This window comes from Bos grunniens, chromosome 6, assembly GCF_055505025.1.
Source record: "Bos grunniens cultivar Pamir isolate PY7600 chromosome 6, Bosgru_T2T1.0, whole genome shotgun sequence".
Classification (NCBI taxonomy): Eukaryota; Metazoa; Chordata; class Mammalia; order Artiodactyla; family Bovidae; genus Bos; species Bos grunniens.
Window position 1 is genome coordinate 19,373,345 of NC_141170.1, and position 24,479 is coordinate 19,397,823.

At 41.6% G+C, this 24,479-nt stretch overlaps 1 protein-coding gene across 2 annotated transcripts in view; it reads right to left on the bottom strand.

Moving 5' to 3' along the window:
• The window catches only part of GPAT3 (glycerol-3-phosphate acyltransferase 3), a 72,999-nt gene that overhangs the window by 44,624 nt on the left and 3,896 nt on the right, over positions 1-24,479 (bottom strand). For both annotated transcript variants that reach the window (XM_086404979.1, XM_086404978.1), the window contains exon 3: positions 16,266-16,332. In XM_086404979.1, coding sequence (XP_086261105.1) covers positions 16,266-16,332 — 67 coding nt within the window. The remainder of the gene's footprint in view (positions 1-16,265; positions 16,333-24,479) is intronic.

Genomic DNA, 24,479 nt, shown 5'->3' on the forward strand with positions numbered 1-24,479 from the left:
ACTACAAGTCCAACAAAGAACAGCCCCCGGGCAGTGTTCTATTTAATACTCCCTTAGTTTGTAGTTCGGCCAGACTCAAGTTCTCTGAGGAGGCTATTCTGTCCAGTTTATGACTCGGCACACAGATGTCCTCCCTGTATCTTTCCTCTTCAAGTCTTCTCTGAGGCAGAGGCAGCTGCCCCATGTATCTTGCAGATTAGTCAAGGTTTAGAAAGGATAATCATCCCTGACGCTTATTGCTGTCGCTAAGGTATATTCTAAAATTGTCAACATCTGTTATATTAACAGAGGTACAGTAACCTGTACTGTCACCCAGCCAAGTTTTGTAGAAAATAGCCTCTCTTTTGGTCCCAATAAATAACCTGCTACATCCTCAGCCATGACTGTACAATGAATTCAAGGTCTCTGAGCCAAAGACAGATGGACCGTGCTGTTAACAAGAGTAAGCCTCAGTTTCCTCACCTGCACAGACCCTTCGAAGCTCCCACATTTACTTTTGAGTATTATTTTTCTTAAAGAGAAAAATAAGACAGTTCCAAACTGTCTTAAGCGTCAGGCCCCCACAAAACCTGGATTGGCCCCCACCTTTGAATCACATTATTATTTTGTTGCTACAAGCGACAGATTAATGTTAACACACTTACTCTACAACCTAAAACAGTTGTGCATGCTCAGTCGCTATAGTCAGGTCAGACTCTGTGACCCCACAGACTGTAGCCCGCCAGGCTCCTCTGTCTATGGGATTTTTCCGGCAAGAAAACTGGAGTAGATTGCCATGTCCTCCTCCAGGGGATCTTCCCGACCCAGGGATTGAACCCACATCTCCTGCATTACAGACGGAGTTTTTGCTGCTGAGCCACCAGGGAAGCCCCTTAAAATGGTTTAGAAGAAGAAATACTTAGGATTGAGAGAACCACATTATTACCAATAAGTATTAGAACACTGAGATTTCATACACATTAACATCTTTCTCTTCAGTTCAGTTCAGTTGCTCAGTCGTGTCAGACTCTTTGTGACCCCATGAATTGCAGCACGCCAGGCCTCCCTGTCCATCACCAACTCCCAGAGTTCACTCAAACTCACGTCCATCGAGTTGGTGATGCCATCCAGCCATCTCATCCTCTGTCGTCCCCTTCTCCTCCTGCCCCCAATCCCTCCCAGCATCAGAATCTTTTCCAATGAGTCAACTCTTTGCATGAGGTGGCCAAAGTACTGGAGTTTCAGCTTCAACATCAGTCCTTCCAAAGAACACCAGGACCGATCTCCTTTATAATGGACTGGGTGGATCTCCTTGCAGTCCAAGGGACTCTCAAGAGTCTTCTCCAACACCACAGTTCAAAAGCATTAATTCTTCGGCACTCAGCCTTCTTCACAGTCCAACTCTCACATCCATACATGACCACTGGAAAAACCATAGCCTTGACTAGACAGGCCTTTGTTGGCAAAGTAATGTCTCTGCTTTTGAATATGCTATCTAGGTTGGTCATAACTTTCCTTCCAAGGAGTAAGCGTCTTTTTAATTTCGTGGCGGCAGTCACCATCTGCAGTGATTTTGGAGCCCAGAAAAATAAAGTCTAACAGTTTCCACTGTTTCCCCATCTATTTCCCATGAAGTGATGGGACCAGATGCCATGATCTTAGTTTTCTGACCTATTATTGATATTTTATCTATCTGATGGTCAAATTAACAGATGTACTTTTAAGAGGAGGAGTTGCCGTTTGCTCGGTCATTTGGATGTTGTTTTAAGGTCTGAAGTTTCTGTCTTGTTGGAAATGGAGAGATTGGTAAAGATAAAAAGCAAAAATGTGAAAACAAAATCACTGCACAGAAGTCTCACAAGTGTCCCTGCTTTAGAACTAGACTCATGTGCACCACAAAACAGAACCATAAAAAGAAAAGGGGGCAAGGAATTTCCTGGTGCTCCAGTGGTCAGGACTTGGCACTTTCACAGCCAAGCACCTGGGTTCAATCCCTGGTGGGGGATCTAAGATTCCACATAGATACTTCAAGCTGCACGGCCAAAATAAAAAGGGGTGGACAAAATCAGAACTTATCATGAAGCTATCACTATCATATACATGGTATGTGCTAAAAATAAGTGCTGACTTAGCACTTCTTCTGGTTTCCTAAGCGCTACTCTATCACGATGGCCTAGTTTTTTAAAAAAGCTTTAGAGTTATGAAATTATGCTCTTGTAGTAACGTTTCCCCAGTTGGCACATTTAAGAGTTCCATTCAACTTTTCTTTTCTTTTTTACATAAAAAGGATAAAGTTTACTTTAAACACCTATGTATCCCATCAGTTAATCCAAGCAAGAAAAATAAGGACAGGGGAGAAAGTCACATAAATATGAAATAAGAATTTACAAAGATGAAATTAGAAAGTAGAGAAGCCTGTACATGGAAACAAGAAGGCTTGCAGCACAACTAAAGCCCCTGTGTGATGCAAATAGGGGAAGCCTACAGGCAGCAACGAACACCCAACACAGCCAAAAAGGAGGAAAAAAAGAAATAGAAAGTATAAAAGGAATAAGAAACAACTTTGCACAAAGTCCTGGAAAATTCAATAAGCTAAGCAAAAGTGTTGGCTTTCTAACTGAAAAAAAAAAAAAAAATTACTAATACTGACACCAAGAGATGAATGCTCTAAAGAGAACCATTTGCACAAATGAAATAATGTGGGAGAAAAGAAACTTTATCAGACCCAGACCCAAACTGTTTTTACAAGGAATTCTACCAAACCTTTAAATCTGAGAAGAAAGGGGACAAGGGAAAGAAGGGAAGGAGGGGGGAAAAGTAAGTTGGTATGTAATACATTAACCTCAAGTATAAGGATCAATTGCAAAAAGTCCTAACTTCAATTTTGGCAGACAGTTTCTAGCACATCATGGTCAAGCAATGTTTAGTCCATAAACTCAAAGATGACTCAGATATTATGCTATTAATGTAATTTATTCATCACCAAAATGCTGAAAAAACATTAAAACTTCAACATTTGTTCTTGACTTACAAAACAAGCACCAAGAAGTATTTACCATAAGATGGAAAACTAGATCAAGCCCAGCCTGATGCTTACCGGGCAGACACTAGAGGCCTGTCTCCAGCAGGCATGACAACTAACAGCACTGCTAGTCAACACTGTACTGAAGCAGCAGCCAGCACAATTAGACCAGGGAAAGAAATGAAGTATAAAGTGGAAAAGAGGGACTTTGCTGGCAGTCCAGTGGTTAAGACTCCACACTGCCAATGCAGGGGGCACGGGTCTGATCCCCAGTCAGGGAACTAAGACCCAACATGCTGTGTGATGCAATCAAAAAAAAAAAGAAAGAAAATAAACTGGAAAAGAAATAAAATACAGACTAAAGTTGAATCATAGGTGGTAAAACTATCACTATTTGACAATAAAATAACTGCATACCTGGGGGAAAAAAACAAGGAAATATGAAAATCTACATACAGTAGGAGAATTCTTATTTGAGTATATCCTTCTGCCTTTACTGAAATCAAAAGCTTTCCAATATACAAACAACAACCAGTTAGAAGATATGATGGAAGAAGATGCTCCATTTATAATATCAGCTAGAATTATAAACTTAAGAGGAAATGTATACTATCTAAGGAAAACTTTCAAACACCTCTGGACGATTAAAAAAGAAAAAAAAAACACCTAAATAAATGGAAAGATCTAATATCCTTGGAGAGGAAGACTCAACACTGATAATTTCAAACCACCCTCAGGAAATTTATAAATTTAACACAATGCTAATAAAAACAGATGTTGTATTTCCTCTTGATCACAGACAAGCTAAATCTCAAGATCATATGGGTCAAAAGCAAGAATTATCACGACAGTTTTCTGTAAGGAAAAGTGACCAAACAGCAATCCCTACCAGATATTAAAACAATCTGTTAAAAATGTCAATAATTAAAGCAACATACCCGTGCAAGAGAAGACAAGTAAATGTTACAGAACAGAAAGTTCAGAAATAGATCCAAAAATGTACTAGAACACAGGAAACTATGAAGGACGCATCGAAAATCAGTTGGGTAGAGATGGGCTTTTTAATAGGGAGTTGGCAACATCTGGATAGTCATCTGGACAAACAGACCAGAATAAATGAATCAAAGCCATAAAAGTAATCAAAGAAAACATTAGGTAAATTCCCTTAGGACTTGGCAGAGGGAAAAATCTTTCTACTACAAAACTCAAAATCCAGACGCTATAAAAAGAAAATACTGATAAGTTTGACTACATAAAGATGAAAAATAATGTAAGACACATGATAAGCAAAGGACAAAACACAAACTGCAAACTGAAAGCAGTACTTTTATCTCCGCAGAGACAAAAGCTAACCACCTGAATGCGTGAGAAGATCCTAGATGTCAAGGTGAAACAGAAATCAAGAGAAATAGAAAAGTGGCAAAAAAAAGAAAAATGACCAAAGATGGGAGTAGACAGTTCCCAGAAAAACAAATACAAATGGCCCCTAAAAACAAACCAAGTACCAAATCACACTCTCCATAAAAGAAATGCAAATTAAGACTAAAGGATTTCAGGACTTCCCTAGTGGTCTAGTGGCTAAGACTTCACCCTCCCAATGCAGGCGGCCCTGGTTGGATCCCTGGTCAGGGAACTAGATCCCACATGCCTCAACTAAACATCTTGCAGGCTGCAACAGAGCTCGAAGATGCGCGTGCTGCAACTAAGACTCCTCGCAGTCAGTCAAATAAATTAATTAATTAAAATTAAGGGGGAAAACGTATCAGTGGGCAGAGAAATACAGAGAGAAAATATAAAGTCAGAACCCCCCCTCCTCTGACTTTCCACTCTCTCTGCTCCTATTCTCTTCCCTGGTGAATCCTTATTTGGTTCATTTATCTCTTCCTGCTCCTTTTCCATTTTTCTTTTTTCTCTAGCCTCAATAAAATGTCTTTCACTAAGTCAGTTCACTCAGTCCACCATTTCAACTTCCACCCTCTGCAAATAACTCCCAAATGCGCAACTCTAGTCCTGACTTCTACCCCAAGGCTCACATTTTATAATATATGGCTGCCCAGACCCTCTACCTCCACACCAGCCTCATGGCTCTGGTTCAAAGCCCCTTTACCTTCCAGAATGACTTTCCATCTACCACCATCCTTTCTCCACTTCCCCCACCCTCTTCCTGTCTAGCCCCACTTCCACAAAGCTACCAGATTTGTTCTGAGTTTAATTAAATAATCTCCTGGCCTGGCATTCAAGATCTTTCAGAACTAAAACATCCAATCTCGATTCTCTCCACCTCCAACTCATCTTCCCTCATCCTAGCTCCAGCCTGGCTAAGCCCCTAGTTCTTAGGCCCTTAATATCTCTTAGACTCCCACACTTCTGTCTTTGCTTACAATTTCTTCCACCTGATACTCTTTTTTCCCAAAATCACTCAAAATTCTTCACATCAGCGGAACTCCATTTTCCCCTTTTCATTTTCCTTGAGCCCATAAACCACCAATCCCACTCATTATATGATGCAGGCGTTGTTTTAACTGATTATCTGCAAAGACAAGGAGGGGAAAGACTATATTTCATCAAACTTACAAAATATCACTTATAAGTTTCTAAATCTAAATCCGTTCAGTAGTCCAGTTCAGTCACTCAGTCATGTCTGACTCTTTTAGACCCCATAGACTGCAGCACTGCCAGGCCTCCCTGTCCTTCACCAACTCCCGGAGCTTGCTCAAACTCATGTCCATCGAGTCAGTAACGCCATCCAACCATCTCATCCTCTGTCATCCCCTTCTCTTCCTGCCTTCAATCTTTCCCAGCATCAGAGTCTTTTCCAATGAGTCAATTCTTCGCATCAGGTGTCCAAAGTATTACAATTTCAACTTCAGCATTTAAATCAGGCTTTTACTACAACTAAATCTGGCTTATACTAAAAAGACACAATGGCTGGCTTGCCCTGTGAAGATGAGGATAGGGACTTCCCCGGCGGTTCAGCGGTTAAGAATCCTCCTGCCAATGCAGGGAACACAAGTTCGATCCCTGATCCGGGAAGGTCCCACATGCTGCAACTAAGCCCATGCACCGTAACTAATAAGCCTGCGTTCTAGAGCCCATGAGTCGCAGCTACTGAAGCTGATGTGCCTAGAGCCCGTGCTCCACAACAGAAGAAGCCACCGCCATCAGAAGCCCACGTGCCGCAACTAGAGAGTAGCCCTGTCATCATCACAACTAGAGAAAGCTGACGCACAGCAACAAAGACCCAGCGCAACCACAAATAAATAATAATTTTTTTTAAAAAAGATGAGGGTGAAATGGCAAAGCAATGTCCTGCCTTTAAAAAAAAAAAAGAAAAGGATGTCCGCTCTTTTTGTTGATTACAAAATGCCGGTTTTTCTCTTGCACAGGTACTCTGAGACGCAAGCTTCCCTACTAATTAGCGATCTTGGGCACAGGCTCGTTGAGAGGGGCACCAGAGGCTAAGCTGAGAACTGCCGCGCTGGGATTTCACAACGCCTGCTGGTGTCACACACTCAGTAACTGTTGCAGAGGATCATGTGGGTTGCCACTGACTGGCAAGAAAACTCACTGTGTGAACATATGAGTCACTGAAAATGGGGACATTCATTTTTTCAAGTATATCTGTGCAAATGCTGTGGCAGAAGCAGGAAGAGGAAGGAAGGGGATTCAAGTTTGCATGAAACACTAACAGATACCAACTTAATAAACAAAAAGTTTACCACACTTGGGGGAAAAAAACACCACCACCAAGCCTCTACAAAGACTTGGAGTACTTTACATAATCTACCAAGCGGGTGCACGCTATAAATCACACATAGCCAACACTTGCACTGTCTATCCAATCTTAATCTCCTTTCTTTCTCCCTTTCTAGGGATGGTCTCTGGAATTCATTATCAATTTCCATTTTGCTTAAACCAAGAGACCACTGGTTACAAAGGGATATCTGAAATCACCATCCATAACAATCTTTTCTCTTAGAACTTGAAGAAAGGTGTCATTCGCTATGTATTTGCACTGTCTCCAAAGTACAGTAAGTCCCCTACATAACTTTCAACTTGCGAACTTTCAAACAGGAACAAGTGTTTGCAGGTCCATCCACGTAAGTTAGTTCTATTTGAGGAGATACAGGACCCAAACACAGAACACTTCAAGACGAGTAAGCAGTGTTCAGAATGCAATCCAGCGCCACTGGGTCACCCAGGAGAAGAGAAAAAATAGCTGCTACCCAGATGGGAAAAAAGTGGACACAGTGACAGATTTTATTTTCTGGGGCTCCAAAATGACTGCAGACAGTAACCGTAGCCACGAAATTAGAAGATGCTTGCTCCTTGGAAGAAAAGCTATCACAAACCTAGACAGTGTATTAAAGAGCAGAGACATCATTTTGCGGACAAAGGTCCATATAGTCAAAGCTATAGTTTTTCAAGTAGTCATATACAGATGTGCGAGTTGGACCATAAAGACGGCTGAGTGGTGACAAAGACATCATCACTTAGTGATGTCTCCAGGGTCACAGGAAGATGAACATGGTCCTAGACTGGCCAAAAAGTTCATTTGGGTTTTTCTGTAACAGTGTATGGAAAAACCCAAATGAACTTTCTGCCAACCCAACAGAATGCATTTGTTGACCCTGTTATTTGGGATTAAGATAGAAGCAAAAGTTCTGCTGAAATAAATGTTCTATTTTCCTGATTTCTACATGGTTCATATATCTATGATAGAGTAATTTGCCGTTTTCATTGTGAGTAATTTTCTATTAGTGTCTCGGTTATCAAGACTAAAAGCACTAAGCCAGAAGTACTGGAAATGTACTTGCAGCCTCTTGAGAAACATGGATGAGAAAACCTACCATGATTTCCATCATTATATCCCTCAGTACTTCAGAAACGTACAAAATAGCCAATACTGATTATAAAATGGGAGGATTTTAGCCCCAGATATATAATCATGGAATGAATTATGTATTTATACCCATTTCAAGGCATCAGTAGAGTAGAAGTATGGACACTGTAATCGGTTGTCAACTGACACTGCAGAGAAACCAACAGGCATTTGGAATAACAGGCATAGTTTCATTTTAACAACTAACATTTTAACATCTCATTCAATACACTGTCGACTCATATTTTGACTGACACACATTATTCATTGCTTTGGACATAACTAATCAGATTAAACAAGAAATTCCACAACACAAAGTGTCCATAAAACTTCATCATCAAATGAACCATTAATTCAATTAAAATGTCAGTCTTAGGGTTTGGCATTTATGTACAGTAGCTTTGATCATAATGTTGAATAGTCTGAAAAGAGTCATTTCTTTAAAATTTCTGTTGATGTCTTGAGATTGAAATGTTATGAGTTTCCTAGCATGTGACAAAGCCAACACCCAGCAGAGGAGTTTCCATTTGTGCAAGAGTCACCTCAACCTTCAAAGGGAGAATCAGAAGACGTTGACCAGACAGGCTGGTAAGGAAGGCATGGATTAGGGTAGGGAGTGGTGGCAAGGGGTTTTGAGTAGGAAAGACAAATTGAGATTCCTTTCCAGGCTGCCTTTGACTAGTGACATGATCTGAAGCAAGTTACTTGAGCTTCTTCATCTATAATTTTCTCATCTATAAAATGAGGATTAAGAAAATGTTGTTTAGTTGCTAAGTCGTGTCTGACTCTTTTGAGACCTCATGGACTGTAGCCAGAATACTAGAGTGGGTTGCCATTTCCTTCTCCAGGGGATCTTCCCGACCCAGGGATCGATTCCACGTCTTCTGCCTTGCAAGGTGGGTTCTTTTTACCACTGAGCCACAGGGGAAGCCCTAACAAGACATTATCTTGACATAAGCAATGTAAATAAAGTTTGCACAATGGAGTCAGTGTTTAACAAAGATTATCATTATTATTGATAGGTTCTCACCTATAAGGCAGAAACAGAATGGAAAAGCTTTGGCATTTTGATCAGGGTTTTCTCTGTGGTGTAGGGTGGCCAGAAGGGGTGTGGTGGGTGGGGAAGCTGGTTTTAGGAACGCTTCTAAAATAACAAGCTGCATTTTAAATTTGATGAGTCCCCAATGAGATGTCCACCCCTCCCAGCAGTAGAGAACTCTAAATAAACAGGAGACGTGCTCTTGAGTTGACTGTCTTATCATCTGATCCTACATTCTTTTCCCTCTCAAAGAGTCCTTGAGTCTTCGTTTACACCCAGCTGTTTCAAATCTCATAATTCTGAAATGCAGATCCCCTGTTCTAAACAACAGAGGGAATTGGGATAAAGAGAGCGAAATCACCAACAAGACTTCCAACAGCTGAGGATTTGTTGTTGTTTAGTCACTAAGTTGTTTCTGACTCTTTTCTGACCCCGTGGACTACAGCCTGCCAAGTACTTCTGTCCATGGGATTTCCCAGGCAAGAATACTGGAATGGATTGCCACTTCCTTCACCAGGGGATCATTCCAACCCAGGGAAGATCCACTGTGTCAAACCTGTGTCTCCTGCATTGGCAGATTCTTTACCACTGAGCCACCCGGAAAACACAGTCCAACTCTGTGATTCCATGGACTGCAGCCCGCCAGGCTCCTCTGTCCATGGAATTTCCCAGGCAAGGAAACTGGAGTGGGTTGCCATTAGATTAAAAATCTGCTTAGATTAGGTACTTTTTTTTTTTTTTTTATGGCTGATTCTTATTGATGTTTGACAGAAAACAAGAAAATTCTGTAAAGCAAGTATCCTTCATTTAAAAAATACATAATTTTTTAAAAAACAAATTTAAAACAAAACCTAATTTCACAGAAAATAGGGACAGGGCACAGGGCAAGTCATCCACTTTGTTACAGCTATATGAAAAGGAGAACAATCTTGAAAAATAATGGAGTATGTTTTATGGGCTAAAACATACTGGAAAAACTGGTTTCTTAGGCTAGGAGCCTTCCTCTCTGTGATGTATGGATCAAATTGCTCTTTTCCCACCCATCCCTCACCGCACAGTTAAGACCATTAGTTTGCTCTGACGTCCTGTCTTCTCTTTTCTGCCAAAACCACTCCATCCCGCTTACTCACTGTTGGCCAGAATAACATGCACAGTCATCTGCGTTCAGAGGTAAGAGAGTAAAGATTCCTCTAAAAGAGGAAGTCTATTTTCATCGGATGACGAGGTAAACTTTGAAGGAAGATTCCCTCCACTCGCCTCTCCCTTTCCTTGAAGAACCTGCCGCCTCCTCTCCCACCATCCAGTGACCCCGCTAACCCTGTGGTTTTCATGCCTTACCTCGCATACCATCTCCCCCCAAACCAGTCGCCACAAACTGGAGAAATCAAGTTCTGCTCCTTTGAGGGGCTACTGGTTAGAACACTAAATAAATTATTCCAATAAGAGTGGGTACCGATAGATTAACATATTATTCACTAAGAGAAGTGGAAGGCGGGGTGGGGGAGAAAGGGGAGGATTTTGCCCCCAGGGGACAGTGGGCAATATCTGGGTTGTCACATTAACAATGTGTTAGTGTCACCTAGTGAGTAGAGACCCGGAACCCTATGCAGGACCGCTCCCTGTAACAAAGAATGATTCAGCTTCAGAGAGGGCAGAGCCTTCATTTGGGGCTTCCCTGATGGCTCAGTTGGTAAAGAATCTGCCCACAATGCAGGAGACCCTGGTTCAATTCCTGGGTCGGGAAGATCCCCTGGAGGAGGAAACGGCACCCCACTCCAGTACTCTTGCCTGGAGAATCCCATGGACAGAGGAGCCTGGTGGGCAGTAGTCCATGGGGTCACAAAGACTCGGACACGACTAAGCAACTGAACAACAAAATGTCAGTAGTACTAAGGTTGTGAAACTCCGCTCTAACTCAGTTACTAGCGCCTCTGTTCCACAGGTTTAAGTTTAAATTCCCGGCACTGGGCATACTGACTAGAGATGAATTTTGGAGCTTGAATCCATCAGTCACAACCCTGAGATAAGTGTCTGTTTTCTATTCACATAAAACTCGTTCCATTCATCAGACTACAGACTCTAGCTGAATGATTATTGATATTAATAACTTATTTGATTGGTTTTCTTAACATGTATGTTTAAAATACAAGTTTAACCAAAACATACGAGTTCAACAAAGAAAAGAAACCCACTGGCCTATCTGCTTCAATTATTTTTTAAAGAAAAAATCATAGGTACAGTTAAAGCCCACCTCTCCATCTGACCTTCCTTCTAGCTGATGTATCATTTCCATAAGTGTTTTATTACTAATCGACATAAGACCAATCTCTCATCAGTTGTGTCTGACTCTTTGCGACCCCAGGGACTGTATACAGCCCACCAGGCTCCTTCACACTAATTGACATACATCTACATAAATATATAGTTTAAGGTACTTAAACCTTATATCTGTTTAAGGTACTGAATTTTAAATGAATATTATCATACTGTATATTCATTTTCTCTCAACGTTGTTTGAGATTTGTCTATTTTGTTTTCTTCATGCAAATCCATTTAATTCATTTTGATTGCTGTACAGTATAAATAAAGCACTTTATATAATCTTCCCTCCCCAGGAATAACTGGGTCGTCTCCACATTTCCACGTTTCCATGCACTCATAACATGTCTCCTAACACATACATGCTGAGTTTGGATAGCTTTGATATCACAGGAATTGAGGAGTTAACAGGTAATAAGTAGGTCTTCAACTTTGCTACAAATTGCCAAATTGTCCTCCAAAGTGTCGCTAAACTAAGTTGTCATTATAGCTCAGCGGTAAAGAATCCCACATGCCTTGTGGTATGGCAAGAAGAAAAAAAAAATTGAGGTGAAATTCATCTAACACCAAATTCACTATTTTCAAGTGTCTAATTCAGTGGTATTTAGCTCATTCACAGTGTGCAGCTGCCCCTCTATCTGGTTCCAGAACATTTTCATTCCCACCAAGGGAGACTTGAACCCGTGAAACAGTCACTCCTTACCCCTCTACCCCAGCCCCTAACTGTATTCTGTGTCTATGGATTCATCTCTCCTGGTCAATTTATATAAATGGAATTACAGGGCTTCCCAGGTGGCTCAGTGGTAAAAAATCCACCTGCCAGGCAGACCTGGGTTCAAACCCTGGGTCTGGAAGATCCCCTGGAGAAGAAAATGGCAACCCACTCCAGTATTCTTGCCTGGGAAATCCTATGGATAGAGGAGTCTGGTGGGTTACAGTCCACAGGGTCACATAGAGTTGGACACAACTGAGCAATGAAACAGCAACAACTACTACTACTAATAATAATAATGTTGTACTGGTATCAACATGGTTAGTCAGTTCTCACAAAAGAATTCCAAATGTGAATGAAATTAGTGGGAGACATTAGTGGGGCTGAATTCTCCTTGAACAGGTACATAAGAAGCTTCGCCAGAGCATTTTGTCCTTTGTGTATGTTCGGGAGAAGGGAGAGGTGGAGTCGGGGTGCTGAGGGGCAAGAGATGTAGGAGAGAAGAAAAATTTAACCCAGGGGCTTAATTAACGGTAAGCCACGTGGCCCCATGGAGAAGGCAATGGCACCCCACTCCAGTACTCTTGCCTGGAAAATCCATGGATGGAGGAGCCTGGTAGGCTGCAGTCCATGGGGTTGCACAGAGTCGGACACGACTGAAGCGATGCAGCAGCAGCAGCACATGGCCCCAAATCCTTGCTGGAACAGAGCAAGGTGGAGGGCCGGAGGAGGCAAGTATGTTTCCCCACTGACAATAATGCTGAGTCAGGCCAGCAACACGCACCACGGAACAAAGCCAGCAACACGTACCAGGGAACACCAGCAGGTGTGAGCCACAGCCTTTACATGCATTGTTTGTGACTCACTCCCCAGGTAAGGGCAACTGCAGGCACTTAATTCCTGCCTGTCAACATTCAGTTGGTAATCATCACGGTGTCCTAGCACCATAAGGCAATTACAGTGGAATTTATCTTGAGTCGTGAAAATGACATAATTAATGACATTCATTTTAATGACAATCACAGTTACTGACTCCTTCCAGTCTGGCAGTCTAAATCCTGGAAATCAGATACCCAAAGAAAGAGGCAAGTGGCTTCTTATAGTCCAAAGGTCCCTTCCACTATTTATAACAAAGTAAAATAAAAGTTGTTAAAAATCACATTCCAGGGTTCCAAGGAGATGCATTTGTCCTCTGGCTAGAGCACAGCTGATGCAAAGAAACCAAGACTCTTATTTTACCTTCTAGCACATCAGCTCTCAGGGAAGAAAACTAGGTTAGAGGGCAACTCTATAGTCTCCACTTAAGATGAATGCTTCCTTTATAACACAGTTACTTGAAGGGAGGAGAAAATTTATATTCACCACTGTTTTAACACTAACCCTAACCTAGAAGAGGAATGTGCAATGACAGAGCTTCTTAAAGAGCCTCTTCATGATTATATTTAAAGCTCAATGAGTTAAGACAGCGTTTTAATAAAAGTCATGGTAGAGTACAGTCAAGGACGGCAATGAAGTATTTAAGCACAAAGATAACACTTCTCAAAGTTCAGCTTTCAATCAGCTTATTCAATAAAGGCACAGAAAAAATATTGGGGTGGCCAAAAAGTTCATTTGTGTTTTTCCATAAGCCGGTACAGAAAACCCGAAAGAACTTTTTTGGCCAACCCAATACAGTACAAGAGGGGTTTAACTGGAGAGGGAGATTTGAAAAGTGTTTCCAAAAATGTGTTTCACCAAGTAAGAGTGGCAGAGAGAATTTTTGGATGCAGAAAATAAACATAACTCTCATCCCTGTTTAGCTCATCTCTTCCTCTCGGTTCCCCAAATTTTTCATCAGCACTACATCATTTGGACATCTCAAAATCATACCCACACCCCCGGCCCGTGGCCTGCCAGTGACCCTTGCCTAAACTCTGCCCGGCTCAACCCTGACTTGTGCTCTAGTTGGCCGCGGGACAGAGGCAGGATGTTCTGAAGGCAGGAGATTGCACCAGCCAGACACATAAGTGCTCAAGGTTTCATCACCCTCTGCCTCTGTCTAGGACTGTGACACTACCTCCCGGCTGACTCCAAGCAGCAGAACGTATCCACAGAGGACACACCCTGCCACCGGGTGACCCAAACAGGACATAAGTCAGGAGGAGAGGGGCATACCAAGCACAGTTGTGGGATTAACAGAGATGAAAGCAGCACATGGCAGAGCCTACATGAGACCTCACATCATCCACTGCTAATGCAGCTACTTGAGCATTTATTGCAGTGGGTTGTCGGATGCCCGTCTCCCCACAGGAACCGAGTCTTAATCACCTATGGATCCATTGTCAGCCTCACTGGCAACAGATGCTTGGTCTCTGCAATAGTCAATTCCCAACTGCACAGGCTGAAAAGGAAGAGCAGCCACTCCGAAGGAAACAGGACAAATTTTGTAGACATCAAAAGTGTTTGATGACATCGAAAGAGTCAACAGATGACTCTCAACCACTGTGATGTGTATTTTCCCCTCCTGCTTACTTCCACGGTCTCCTGGAGGTCCCCAGGAAAAAGCAAAGAAAAAGAGCATGACAAAAATAAAGAAATCCAAGTGGAAATATTCATTCCCATTAGGCTGAAAAAACTAAAATAGAGAGTTCCCTGGTGGCCCAGGGGTTGAAAATCTGCCTTCCAACGCAGGGCACTCAGGTTGGACACCTGGCCCAGGAACTAAGACCTCACATGCCTTGGGGCAACTAAGCCCGTGTGCCTCAACTAGAGAGGCCTAAGTGCTGCGACTAAGTGCTGCGACACAGCCAAAAACAAATAATTTTCACAAAACCAAAACAATGCTGCACCCTTACCTAGTGAGTTTAATCCTCTTAACTACCAAATTGAAACACTTTGTGCTCTTTTAAATTCATGGCCCAAGATATAGGCCGCCGCCACGCCAATCTATAGGGTCCCAGAGAATTTCATCCAAGGTCAACAACAGCCCAAAGTCTCATCGAGTACAACAAAAAATCAGCAATAAAGTTTCTTCTCTCCTTAAATCACAGGAAGCACATTTAAAGAGAACCCAGAAAAAAAAGTTACTAGGTCGTTTAGTGCCGTTTAGTCGCTATCAGAGAGGGTATCCGGCAATAAAAAGAGGATCAAGTATAGCCGGAAATACCCAATCTTGGTAAAAACGTTATCAGCGCTAATCCTTTGGTGTTTACATAGACAACGAAAAGCTCACTAGTTGCTTCAATCATTAGAACACAGCAATCTAATTATACAAAAATGCACAGATATGTTCCTTCAAATTCTTTATTTCCAAAATGTACTATAATTTCTACAATTCCTTAGACAAGCCTTCAGAAGACAAATTCCATCTAGTGTAATTCCATCTACAATTCCTTAGACAAGCCTTCAGAAGACAAATTCCATCTAGTGTAATTCCATCTACAATTCCTTAGACAAGCCTTCAGAAGACAAATTCCATGGAATTGAAGACCAATTCCATCCCATCTAGTGAAGTGTTTGACATTTTGACCATGTTGAACCCTAAATCAGATGGGCACAATATTGTTTCTATACATTATTTTTGGAAAACACATACAGCCTAATTCTTTTAATTAAATCAAGGGTTTATTTCTTCCTAATTTCATTGCCATCGCTTCCACAGAATTCTACTCCCCTATGAACCCTGTGTCTTAAAAAATTCTTAAAGTTCTTAACTCACATGAAAGGGGTTTTTGGGACAAAGGAAAAACACACAAACAGAAGCAGGGACTAGTCAGCTCGGTTGATTTGGTAACTCACTTCTAACAAAAACTAAGGGAGTGTCTTTACTACCGAATTTTCTGAGCCTTTATTACTAGACATTATTAGTAGCATGTGGTGACTCCCAAGCTTATATCACAAGGGAGGTTTTTTTTTTTTCATTAATTACTAATTGGTTTTTAGCAGGAAATAATATTTTAAGGAACATACTTTAAGAACCAAAGTTAGAATAAGGTGATAATGAAATCTCAACATAGGTTTAACTTAACCCTAGGTGGTCCAATTAGCCCCCTTCTTTTTTTCTTAAGACCATTTAAATACCATGGGCAACCACCTTTAAATGCATACCTTTAGAAATACCCTGTAAGAACACATAGATGAACCAGCATGGTATGACTACAGTGAAAAGTCATCCAGAACTCAGAAGGCTGCTATTTTGCATAAAGGACAGAATTATGAACAATCCAAGGCCCATAAAATGCACTGTTTTGGGTATATTTCAAGTTCAAGTTGGGTAGACACATATCTACCCAATTTGGATATTTTAACCGTCATAATGAAAAGGGAGACTTACCGACAGAAGCTGAGTTTTTAAGGACTGATTGCTTTGCAACGCCTGTTTCAATTCGTAATGTGGCCCACTGTTCAAAAAACAAGAAGTTATGAATTTAAAATGTGCCACAGACAGGACACAACATATTTAAACCATGCTTAAATAACATGAAATTAATCATTAAGCCCTCATGCTATCTGAATTGAAGAGACACCCCACTGAATTTCTGATATAATAGGATTCCAAGTCCCAGGTATACTCTTATATTAGTTACCAATAATTCCCAAATAAAAATGAGGAAAAGATCATGTTTACCTTATTAAAACTCTCACACACACCTGGTATCCAATAAATTACTCCTTGAAAAGGTCAGAAAATATGAAGGACAAGAGCACAGACTATAACATCAACTCTGGGTATAAAATTACTTAATTCCTCTCAGCCTCAATTTCCTCATCTGTTAAATGAGGATAATAGTTCCTATCCCATAAGGTTGCCTTGAGGATTAAATGAGATTAATACATGTAAAGACATAAACACAGGACACAAAGAATATTATTTTCATAACAAATTAGGCAATCAAGGATGAGACATTCTCAAAGATGCCTAACTGCCTATATCAGACAGAAGCTTGCAGAAGGACTATTGTGAGACTTGGAAAGCTGGAAAGGAATCCATGAAATCACTAAGGAGACTGGTGTTGACATATACACACTGCTATACATAAAACAAATAACTAACAAGGACCTACTGTATAGCACAGGGAACTCTACTCAATACTCTATAAATGGCCTATTTTGGGAAAAGAATCTAAAAAAAGTGAAAAAGAAAAGATATATATATGTATAACTGATTCACTATGCTATACATTTGAAACTAACACAACATTATAAAGCAACTATACACCAATAAAAAATTTAAAACAAAGAAACAAAGTAAAAAAAAATCTGCACATGAGGTCACTTACCTACTAAGATAAAGAAAATATTATGATTAAGAGGAACCAGTTTTGAGAGAATTTAAGAACAGAAAAAATTAACTCCCAGAAATATAGCAAGGTGTGATTTGCTCTTTTCTTCTTTATACTTTTTTTATATATTTCCCAAATCATCTGGAGAAGGCAATGGCACCCTACTCTAGTACTCTTGCCTGGACAATCCCATGGACAGAGGAGCCTGGTGGGCTGCAGTCCATGAGGTCGCTAAGAGTCGGACACCACTGAGTGACTTCACTTTCACTTTTCACTTTCATGCGTTGGAGAAGGAAATGGCAACCCACTCCAGTGTTCTTGCCTGGAGAATCCCAAGGACAGAGGAGCCTGGTGGGCTGCCATCTACAGGGTCGCACAGAGTCGGACACGACTGAAGCGACTTAGCAGCAGCAGCAGCAGCAGCAGCAAATCACCTACCATTAACATCACAGTTCAAGAGCAGCAACTAAACTCTTTTGACAGCACTCCAGAAAACCCAGTGGCTACCATCTTCAGCTGAGAACGGATCAATTAAAATATCATCTAGATGATTACAATTCTAAAAGCTAACAGTGCCTAAACTGACTTGGGGAGGTAGGAGAAGAGCAAAAGAAGAAGTAAAGGTCACTGTAATAATTATAATTAAGAGTTCAGCACCTTTGAAGGGGCAAAAAGACAGGATTTATTAAGCATGTCAAGGCAAAAACCTCAGTTATTGGGACTTTCCTGGTCGTCCAGTGGTTAAGAGTTCACCTTCCAGTGCAGGAGACTCGAGTTCAACCCCTGGTTGGGGAACTAAGATCCCACATGCTGCCAGGTAACTACGCCTACGCGCTATAACTAGAGCGCTCCAGCACTGCAACTGCTGAGCCCACCGGCAACAAGAGAAGCCTGTGCACCTCAACAAAGACCCAGCACAATCCCCTTCCAAAATACAAACAAATGAAAAAACACACTTCAGTTATTGCAGGGCCTGAAGGGATTAAGCAGAAAGATAAAAGGATTTTTTGTTTTGTTTTGTTTAATAAATAAGAAAATAAGTGCTAGAGAATAAATAACTTAAAACACGTACATGAAGGTCAAGAAGTAGGGCATAACCTGACTGGATCAGGACCCTTGCACCACACCCCAAATAGCAAAGCAGGAACATGCCATTTGTGCCTAGAAAACAGCCTATAAATAGGTGCCTAATCTTCCCGGCTTCAAGTGGCCAGTCACAAATGATAACAGGCTCAGAGTCTTAATTTGGTTTCGTCCTTTTCTCCCCCTTGCTGATCCCAGGCAGGAATTCTCAAATTCTGGACTTTCATGCCTCCCACCTTGTCTCAGTAGAGGTGAAGGTTCATTTCTGCGTGTGTGTGTGTGTGTGTGTGTGTGTGTGTGTGTGTGCTTTGTGACCACACACAATGTCCAGTGCTTTGTGAACTCATAGACTGTAGCCCGTCAAGCTCCTCTGTCCATGGGACTTCCCAGGCAAGAATCCTAGAGTAGGTTGCCATGCCCTCCTCCAGGGTTCTTCCCAACCAGGAGATTGAACCCACGTCTCCAACGTCTCCTGCACTACAGGCAGATTCTTTACCACTGAGCCACTGGGGAAGAGTTTTTCACTTTACAGTCTTGGTACCTATCATTGGTTGTTAAGTAGACTAAAGATATGATTAAGATAAAATTTTGTAAATAAACATTCATCCTTATCTTGGAGCTCTTTTTTTTTAATGTGGGCATGCGCTTTTGAGTATTATATAAGTGGGAATTACCTTTAGACTAGGACAATCAGTTCATGCTGACAGGATGGAAAATATTGGTATCGCATGGCTGTTATGAGCTGAACTGTACAAATTCATGTGTTAAAGCCCTAACCCCCAGTACCTCAGAACGTGGCTGTATTTGAAAACTGAGTCTTTAAAGAGGTGACTAAGTTAAACAGAAGCCCTTAGGGTGAAGTCCTAATCCAGTATGACTGGTATCCTCATACGAACAGGAAGAACTAGGGACGCGTATACACAAGACAGACCTTCCAGGCCACTGCCTACAGGACGGCACCATCTACAAGCCAAGGAGAGGCCTCAGAAGAAATCAAATCTGCTGACACCTTGATCTTGGGCTTCTAGCTTCCAGAACTGTGAGGGAATAAATTTCCACGGTTTAAGCTACCGAGTTTATGGGATTCTGCTATGGCAACAAACTAATATGGGTACTTTGCTGCAACAGCACGATGTGCTCCAAAGAACTCCATGTTCTGTCATCACCCGAGGTTTAGAACAAAGCCCCTCTCCTGAAATGCTAGCTCCAAAGTCTGTCCTCCAAAACACAGTTACTGTGTTCAAGACGAGCACGTTTTTCGCTTTTGCTTTTAATGATTACTTATTTATTCAGCGGTGTCTGGTCTTAGTTGTGGCACATGGAATCTAGGCCTCTGACCAGGGGTCAAACCTAGCCCCTGCATTGGGAGCAAGCAGTCTTAGCCACTGGACCACCAGGGAAGTCCTGACAACTTTCCATCAGGTTGTCATTTCCCTTAATTTCAAAATCCTCTTGAAAGAAAATAAGTAGCTGTCCACAATTCACAGTAAAGAAATGGGTAAGCCTAATTTTTCTAACTTGGGCCAAAAGTTTGCAAAAATGTGACACTGTCAGCTAGACAATTCAACTTCCGGTTTCCATGCTAAAAAGACACATAAGAATTAACTAAGGAGAGGGAAAGGAAAGAGGAAAAATGTAGAAAATTGTAGCTCAGAGGGTAAAGTGTCTGCCTGCAATGCAAGAGACCTGGGTTCAGTCCCTGGGCTGGGAAGATCCCCTGGAGAAGCAAATAGCAACGAACTCCAGTACTCTTGCCTGGAAAATCCCATGGATGGAGAAACTTGGTAGGCTACAGTCCATGGGATCGCAAAGAGTTGGACCCGACTGAGCGGCTTCACTTACAAAAGGTTAGGCCTACTCAATGGCTGGCCATCAATTGTAGCAAAATAAAACGGTCTCTTGGCAGAATAAGAACTTAGGCTCTAGATTCAAGTTAAATTCTGATTCTACCACTGACAGCTGTATGCCACTGTCCAGTCAACTCACCTCTCTGAACCTTCTTTCCTCAGTCTATCAGTGGGAATAACACACCCTATCCCAGAGAGGTGTTGTGGAATGAAGTTAACTAAGAAGCACATTGCTTTGGTACTTTTCTTTTATTATGACTTAATGGCTCAGCAGGTAAAGAATCCACCTGCAATGCAAGAGACACAGGAGCCGCGATTGGATCCCTGGGTAGGAAAGATCCCCTGGAGGAGGGCATGGCAACCCACTCCACTATTCTTGCTTGGAAAATCCTATGGACCGAGGAGCCTGGCGAGCTACAGTCCGTGGGGTCACAAAAAGTCAGACACAACTGAGTGACTAAGCACACTCTGTCATAAACAGTCATGGCCTTCTAGAAGATTTACTGTATTTAAAACACCAGGGGTAATGCCTGAGTGTTATAACAACAGAAGTGTTAACCATCTGAAAATTATTGACCTGCCTTTTTTAAAAGACAGAAAAATTACCAGTGAATGGAGGAGACGGTAAGGGAAAGAATAGTAACTAAAATACAAGTCAGGAGTAGTCTGCTCTGAATATGTGTGTGCTGACCCATCAGATCTGAAGGTAGATTAATTCTTGGCTACATAGGAGCAAACACACACACACACACATACAACCAAAGAGTGTTCCAATCCAAACTCCACTAAGATTTGAGCACCTAGTGTATATTAATGGCTTTCATTCACTTCTCCTCATTCAATCTGCACAATAACTCTGTGAGCTACATTCCTAAATACACAGGAAGAAACTAAGGTGGAGATGCTGAATGACCTGCCCAAGGTTACAAAGCCAGAAATTTGGAGGCAGCTGTTCATGTGTCCAAATTATTCTTCAAAAGTTGAGGGGAAAATTAAGTCCATTAACATTTACTTTTATCTATCTATTGCTTGCAATATATGGTTAGATTCAGCAATTTATGTCTCAGTCCCCCATATCTTTTTCTCCATTAATCCTATATTCTTTCCATTCTTTATTTCCCTCTAATTGTGAACTTTAGGCCAATGAATAACAGTCCTTAGACCAATGAATAACAAGCATCATTAACCCTTCCTAGTTGAGAACAGCATAATTCAACCTTTAATCCATGCTCCTGTCTGATAAACATAAAAAACTCATATTCTCTTCCAGAGATCTAAATATATATTAATACACCCTACCAGGCAGGGTGGATTAATGGACTATGCATTCCCTCAGTCAGAAGTTTTACTTTGCATAGTTTGCACTCCTAAAACAACTTTCTCCAATATAAAGTCATAATACTGACACATCTACTTCCTAAAAATTACTATATACCCCTAGAAAATCACTGGTTTAGAGGGACTTCTCTGGTGGTCCAATGGCTGACTCTGCGCTCCCAATAGAGGGGGCCTGGGCGTTTGCATGCCACAACTAAGCCCTGGCACAGCCAAATATATAAATAAATTAAAAACTACCAAAAAAAAGAAGCAGAAGTGAAGAAAATCACTGGTTTAGAGACTCACTCACTTACTCTATGATAAAAATTCAAGCCCTGTTTTTCAAGTAGCTTGCCATATCAAGGACTTATGAATACACATAAAGATATTCAGCAATGCAGAAGGCAGCAATCAGCAGGTACTTAATAAATAGTTATTACCTGAACTGGAGAGCTCAGAAGAGTCCTCAGCTGGCTGAGTTATATGACAACTAGTCGTTTTCATAGTCAGCTATTCTGAAGATTATCCCCTCATACTGCAACTTTCAGAATTTTTTTGAGTTTATGGTCACAAAAAAGCTACCCATTGTCAAGAAAACTTATCAAAGTAAACACACATGTATAAAACTAAACAGCCTTTTAAAATGGTATGTAAACTGTAACCAAGGAAACCTGAAAAATAGCCAATTCTAATTAAAGAGTCCAAAGAGGGATTTCCCTGGTGGTCCAGTGGCTAAGACCCCAAGCTCCCAATGCAGGGGGCCCAGGTTCAATCCCTGGTTGGGGAACTACAACCCACATGCAGCAACTAAGACTTCGCCTGCCACAACTATTAATAAAAGATCCCACATGCTGCAACAAAAACCAAAGATCTCACATGCCACAGCTAAGACCCCTCGCAGCCAAATAAATATTTTTTTAATTAATTAAATTAAATAAATATATATTTTTAAAGAGTCCAAGTAATATTCTTGGGGCTGTGTGTGTGCTCAGTTGCTATGTTCAACTCTTTGGGACCCCAAGAACTACATACATAGCCAGCCAGGCTCCTCTCTCCATGGAATATTCCAGGCAAGAATACTGGAGTGGGTTGCCATTTTCTACTCCAGGGGACCTTCCTAACAGAGGAATCGAACCCAAGCTTCTCAAGTCTCCTGCATTGGCAGACAGATTCTTTACCACAGGGCCACCTGGGAAGCCATATATTCTTGGGGCTGGAAAGTAAAAGAAAGAAACCACCGAGTCAGTTGAGAATATACTAAGGAATAATGAGTAACAGAAGGTCTGGACCTTGAATGGACTTTAACAAAGAGTAGGGTATTTGTCCAAATATGAAAATGTTTTAATATTAAACAACCAGCACAATCTTTAAGGGAATGATTCCCATAGTCGGCAGAAAAACAATCCAGTCTACCAACCTCTGCCTAACAAATGTCTTTCAAATACCAAATACAGTCCTGGGCTTCCCTGATGGCTCAGACAGTAAAGGATCTACCTGTAATGTAGGAGACCCAGGTTCAAAACCTGGGTCAGGAAGATTCCCTGGAGAAGGGAATAGCTATCCACTCCCATGTTCTTGCCTGGAGAATTCCATGGATTGAGGAACCTAGCAGGCTACAGTCCATGGGATCGCAAAAAGCTAGACACAACTGAGCAACACTGTCAATTTCCAACATTGCTGTTCTGGTTGGAGGATACAAAGCCCTGGGTTACCATCTCCCTCTCCTGTGCCCAAAGCAGACCTCACTACTGGATCATAGCTCTTCCCTGAGGCGCCCAGCTGTTCCCAAACACAGGACACCCAGGCAGCTACCACCAAATCAGAGGTGGCTCACAAAATGAATCCCCATTCTAACTACATATATGCCAAGCATCTGTCTGACCTAATAAACTTTGGTCTTAGCAAAGAGGATGGTTCCTTATGCTGCCATCTACCTGGTTTCCAAGCTAGTTGGTTTATCTTCCACTAAAATTAGAAATCTGGTGGGACTCCCCTAGTGGTCTGGTGGTTAAAATTTACCATCCAATGCAGGGGCTTCAGGTTTGATCCCTGGTCGGGGAACTAAGAATTTAATTAACTCTAAATTAATTGAGAACTTAACTAATTCTCAATTAATTTAAAATTAAATTAATTCTAAGCCTGTGCACCGCAACTACTGAACTGGCACACACTAGGGCCCATACTCTACAATAAGAGAAACATATGCTGCAACTGAAGGGCTTCCCTGGTAGCTCAGACGGTAAAGCGTCTGCCTACAATGCGGGAGACCTGGGTTCGATCCCTGGGTTGGGAAGATCCCCTGAAGAAAGAAATGTCAACCCACTCCAGTATTCTTGCCTGGAAAATCCCATGGACTGAGAAGCCTGGTAGGCTACAGTCCATGGGGTCGCAAAGAGTCCCACATGACTGAGCAACTTCACTTTCTTTCACTTTCATGCTGCAACTGAAGAAGAGCCCACCTATAGCAACAAAGATCCAGCAGCTGCAAGAAAGACCCAGCGCAAATACAGAAAAAGAAAACTAGCATTCCTGAGAGCTTTACTAACAAGGAGTACATCTCTAAAAATCTCTTGAAATCTAGATGGACAAAAATTAAAACTTGAGGCCTTGCCACACTGAAAGTCAGATCCTGGACTGGAGATATCTCTTCAAAGTGTAGAAGTTATTTGCCAAGCTAACAGCAACTAGAGGGCTTCCCCGGTGACTCAGTGGCATAAAGAATCCAAGAATCATGTTCAATCCCTGGGTTGGGAAGATCCCCTGGAGGAGGAAATAGCAACCCACTCCAGTATTCTTGCTTGAAAAATCCCATGGACAGAGGAGTCTGGCAGGCTACAGTCTATAAGGTCACAAAGACTCAGATACTACTGAGCACGCAAGCACTCACACACGCTACAGGGACTAGCAGGCCAGTCTCCTTGACGTCTCTTTAGCTGTAGCTGACTTACGCAAGCATTCAAGAGTCAGCACCTGGAAGATAGAGTGTGCAATTTACTATATTCTCACTTGAAGTATCAA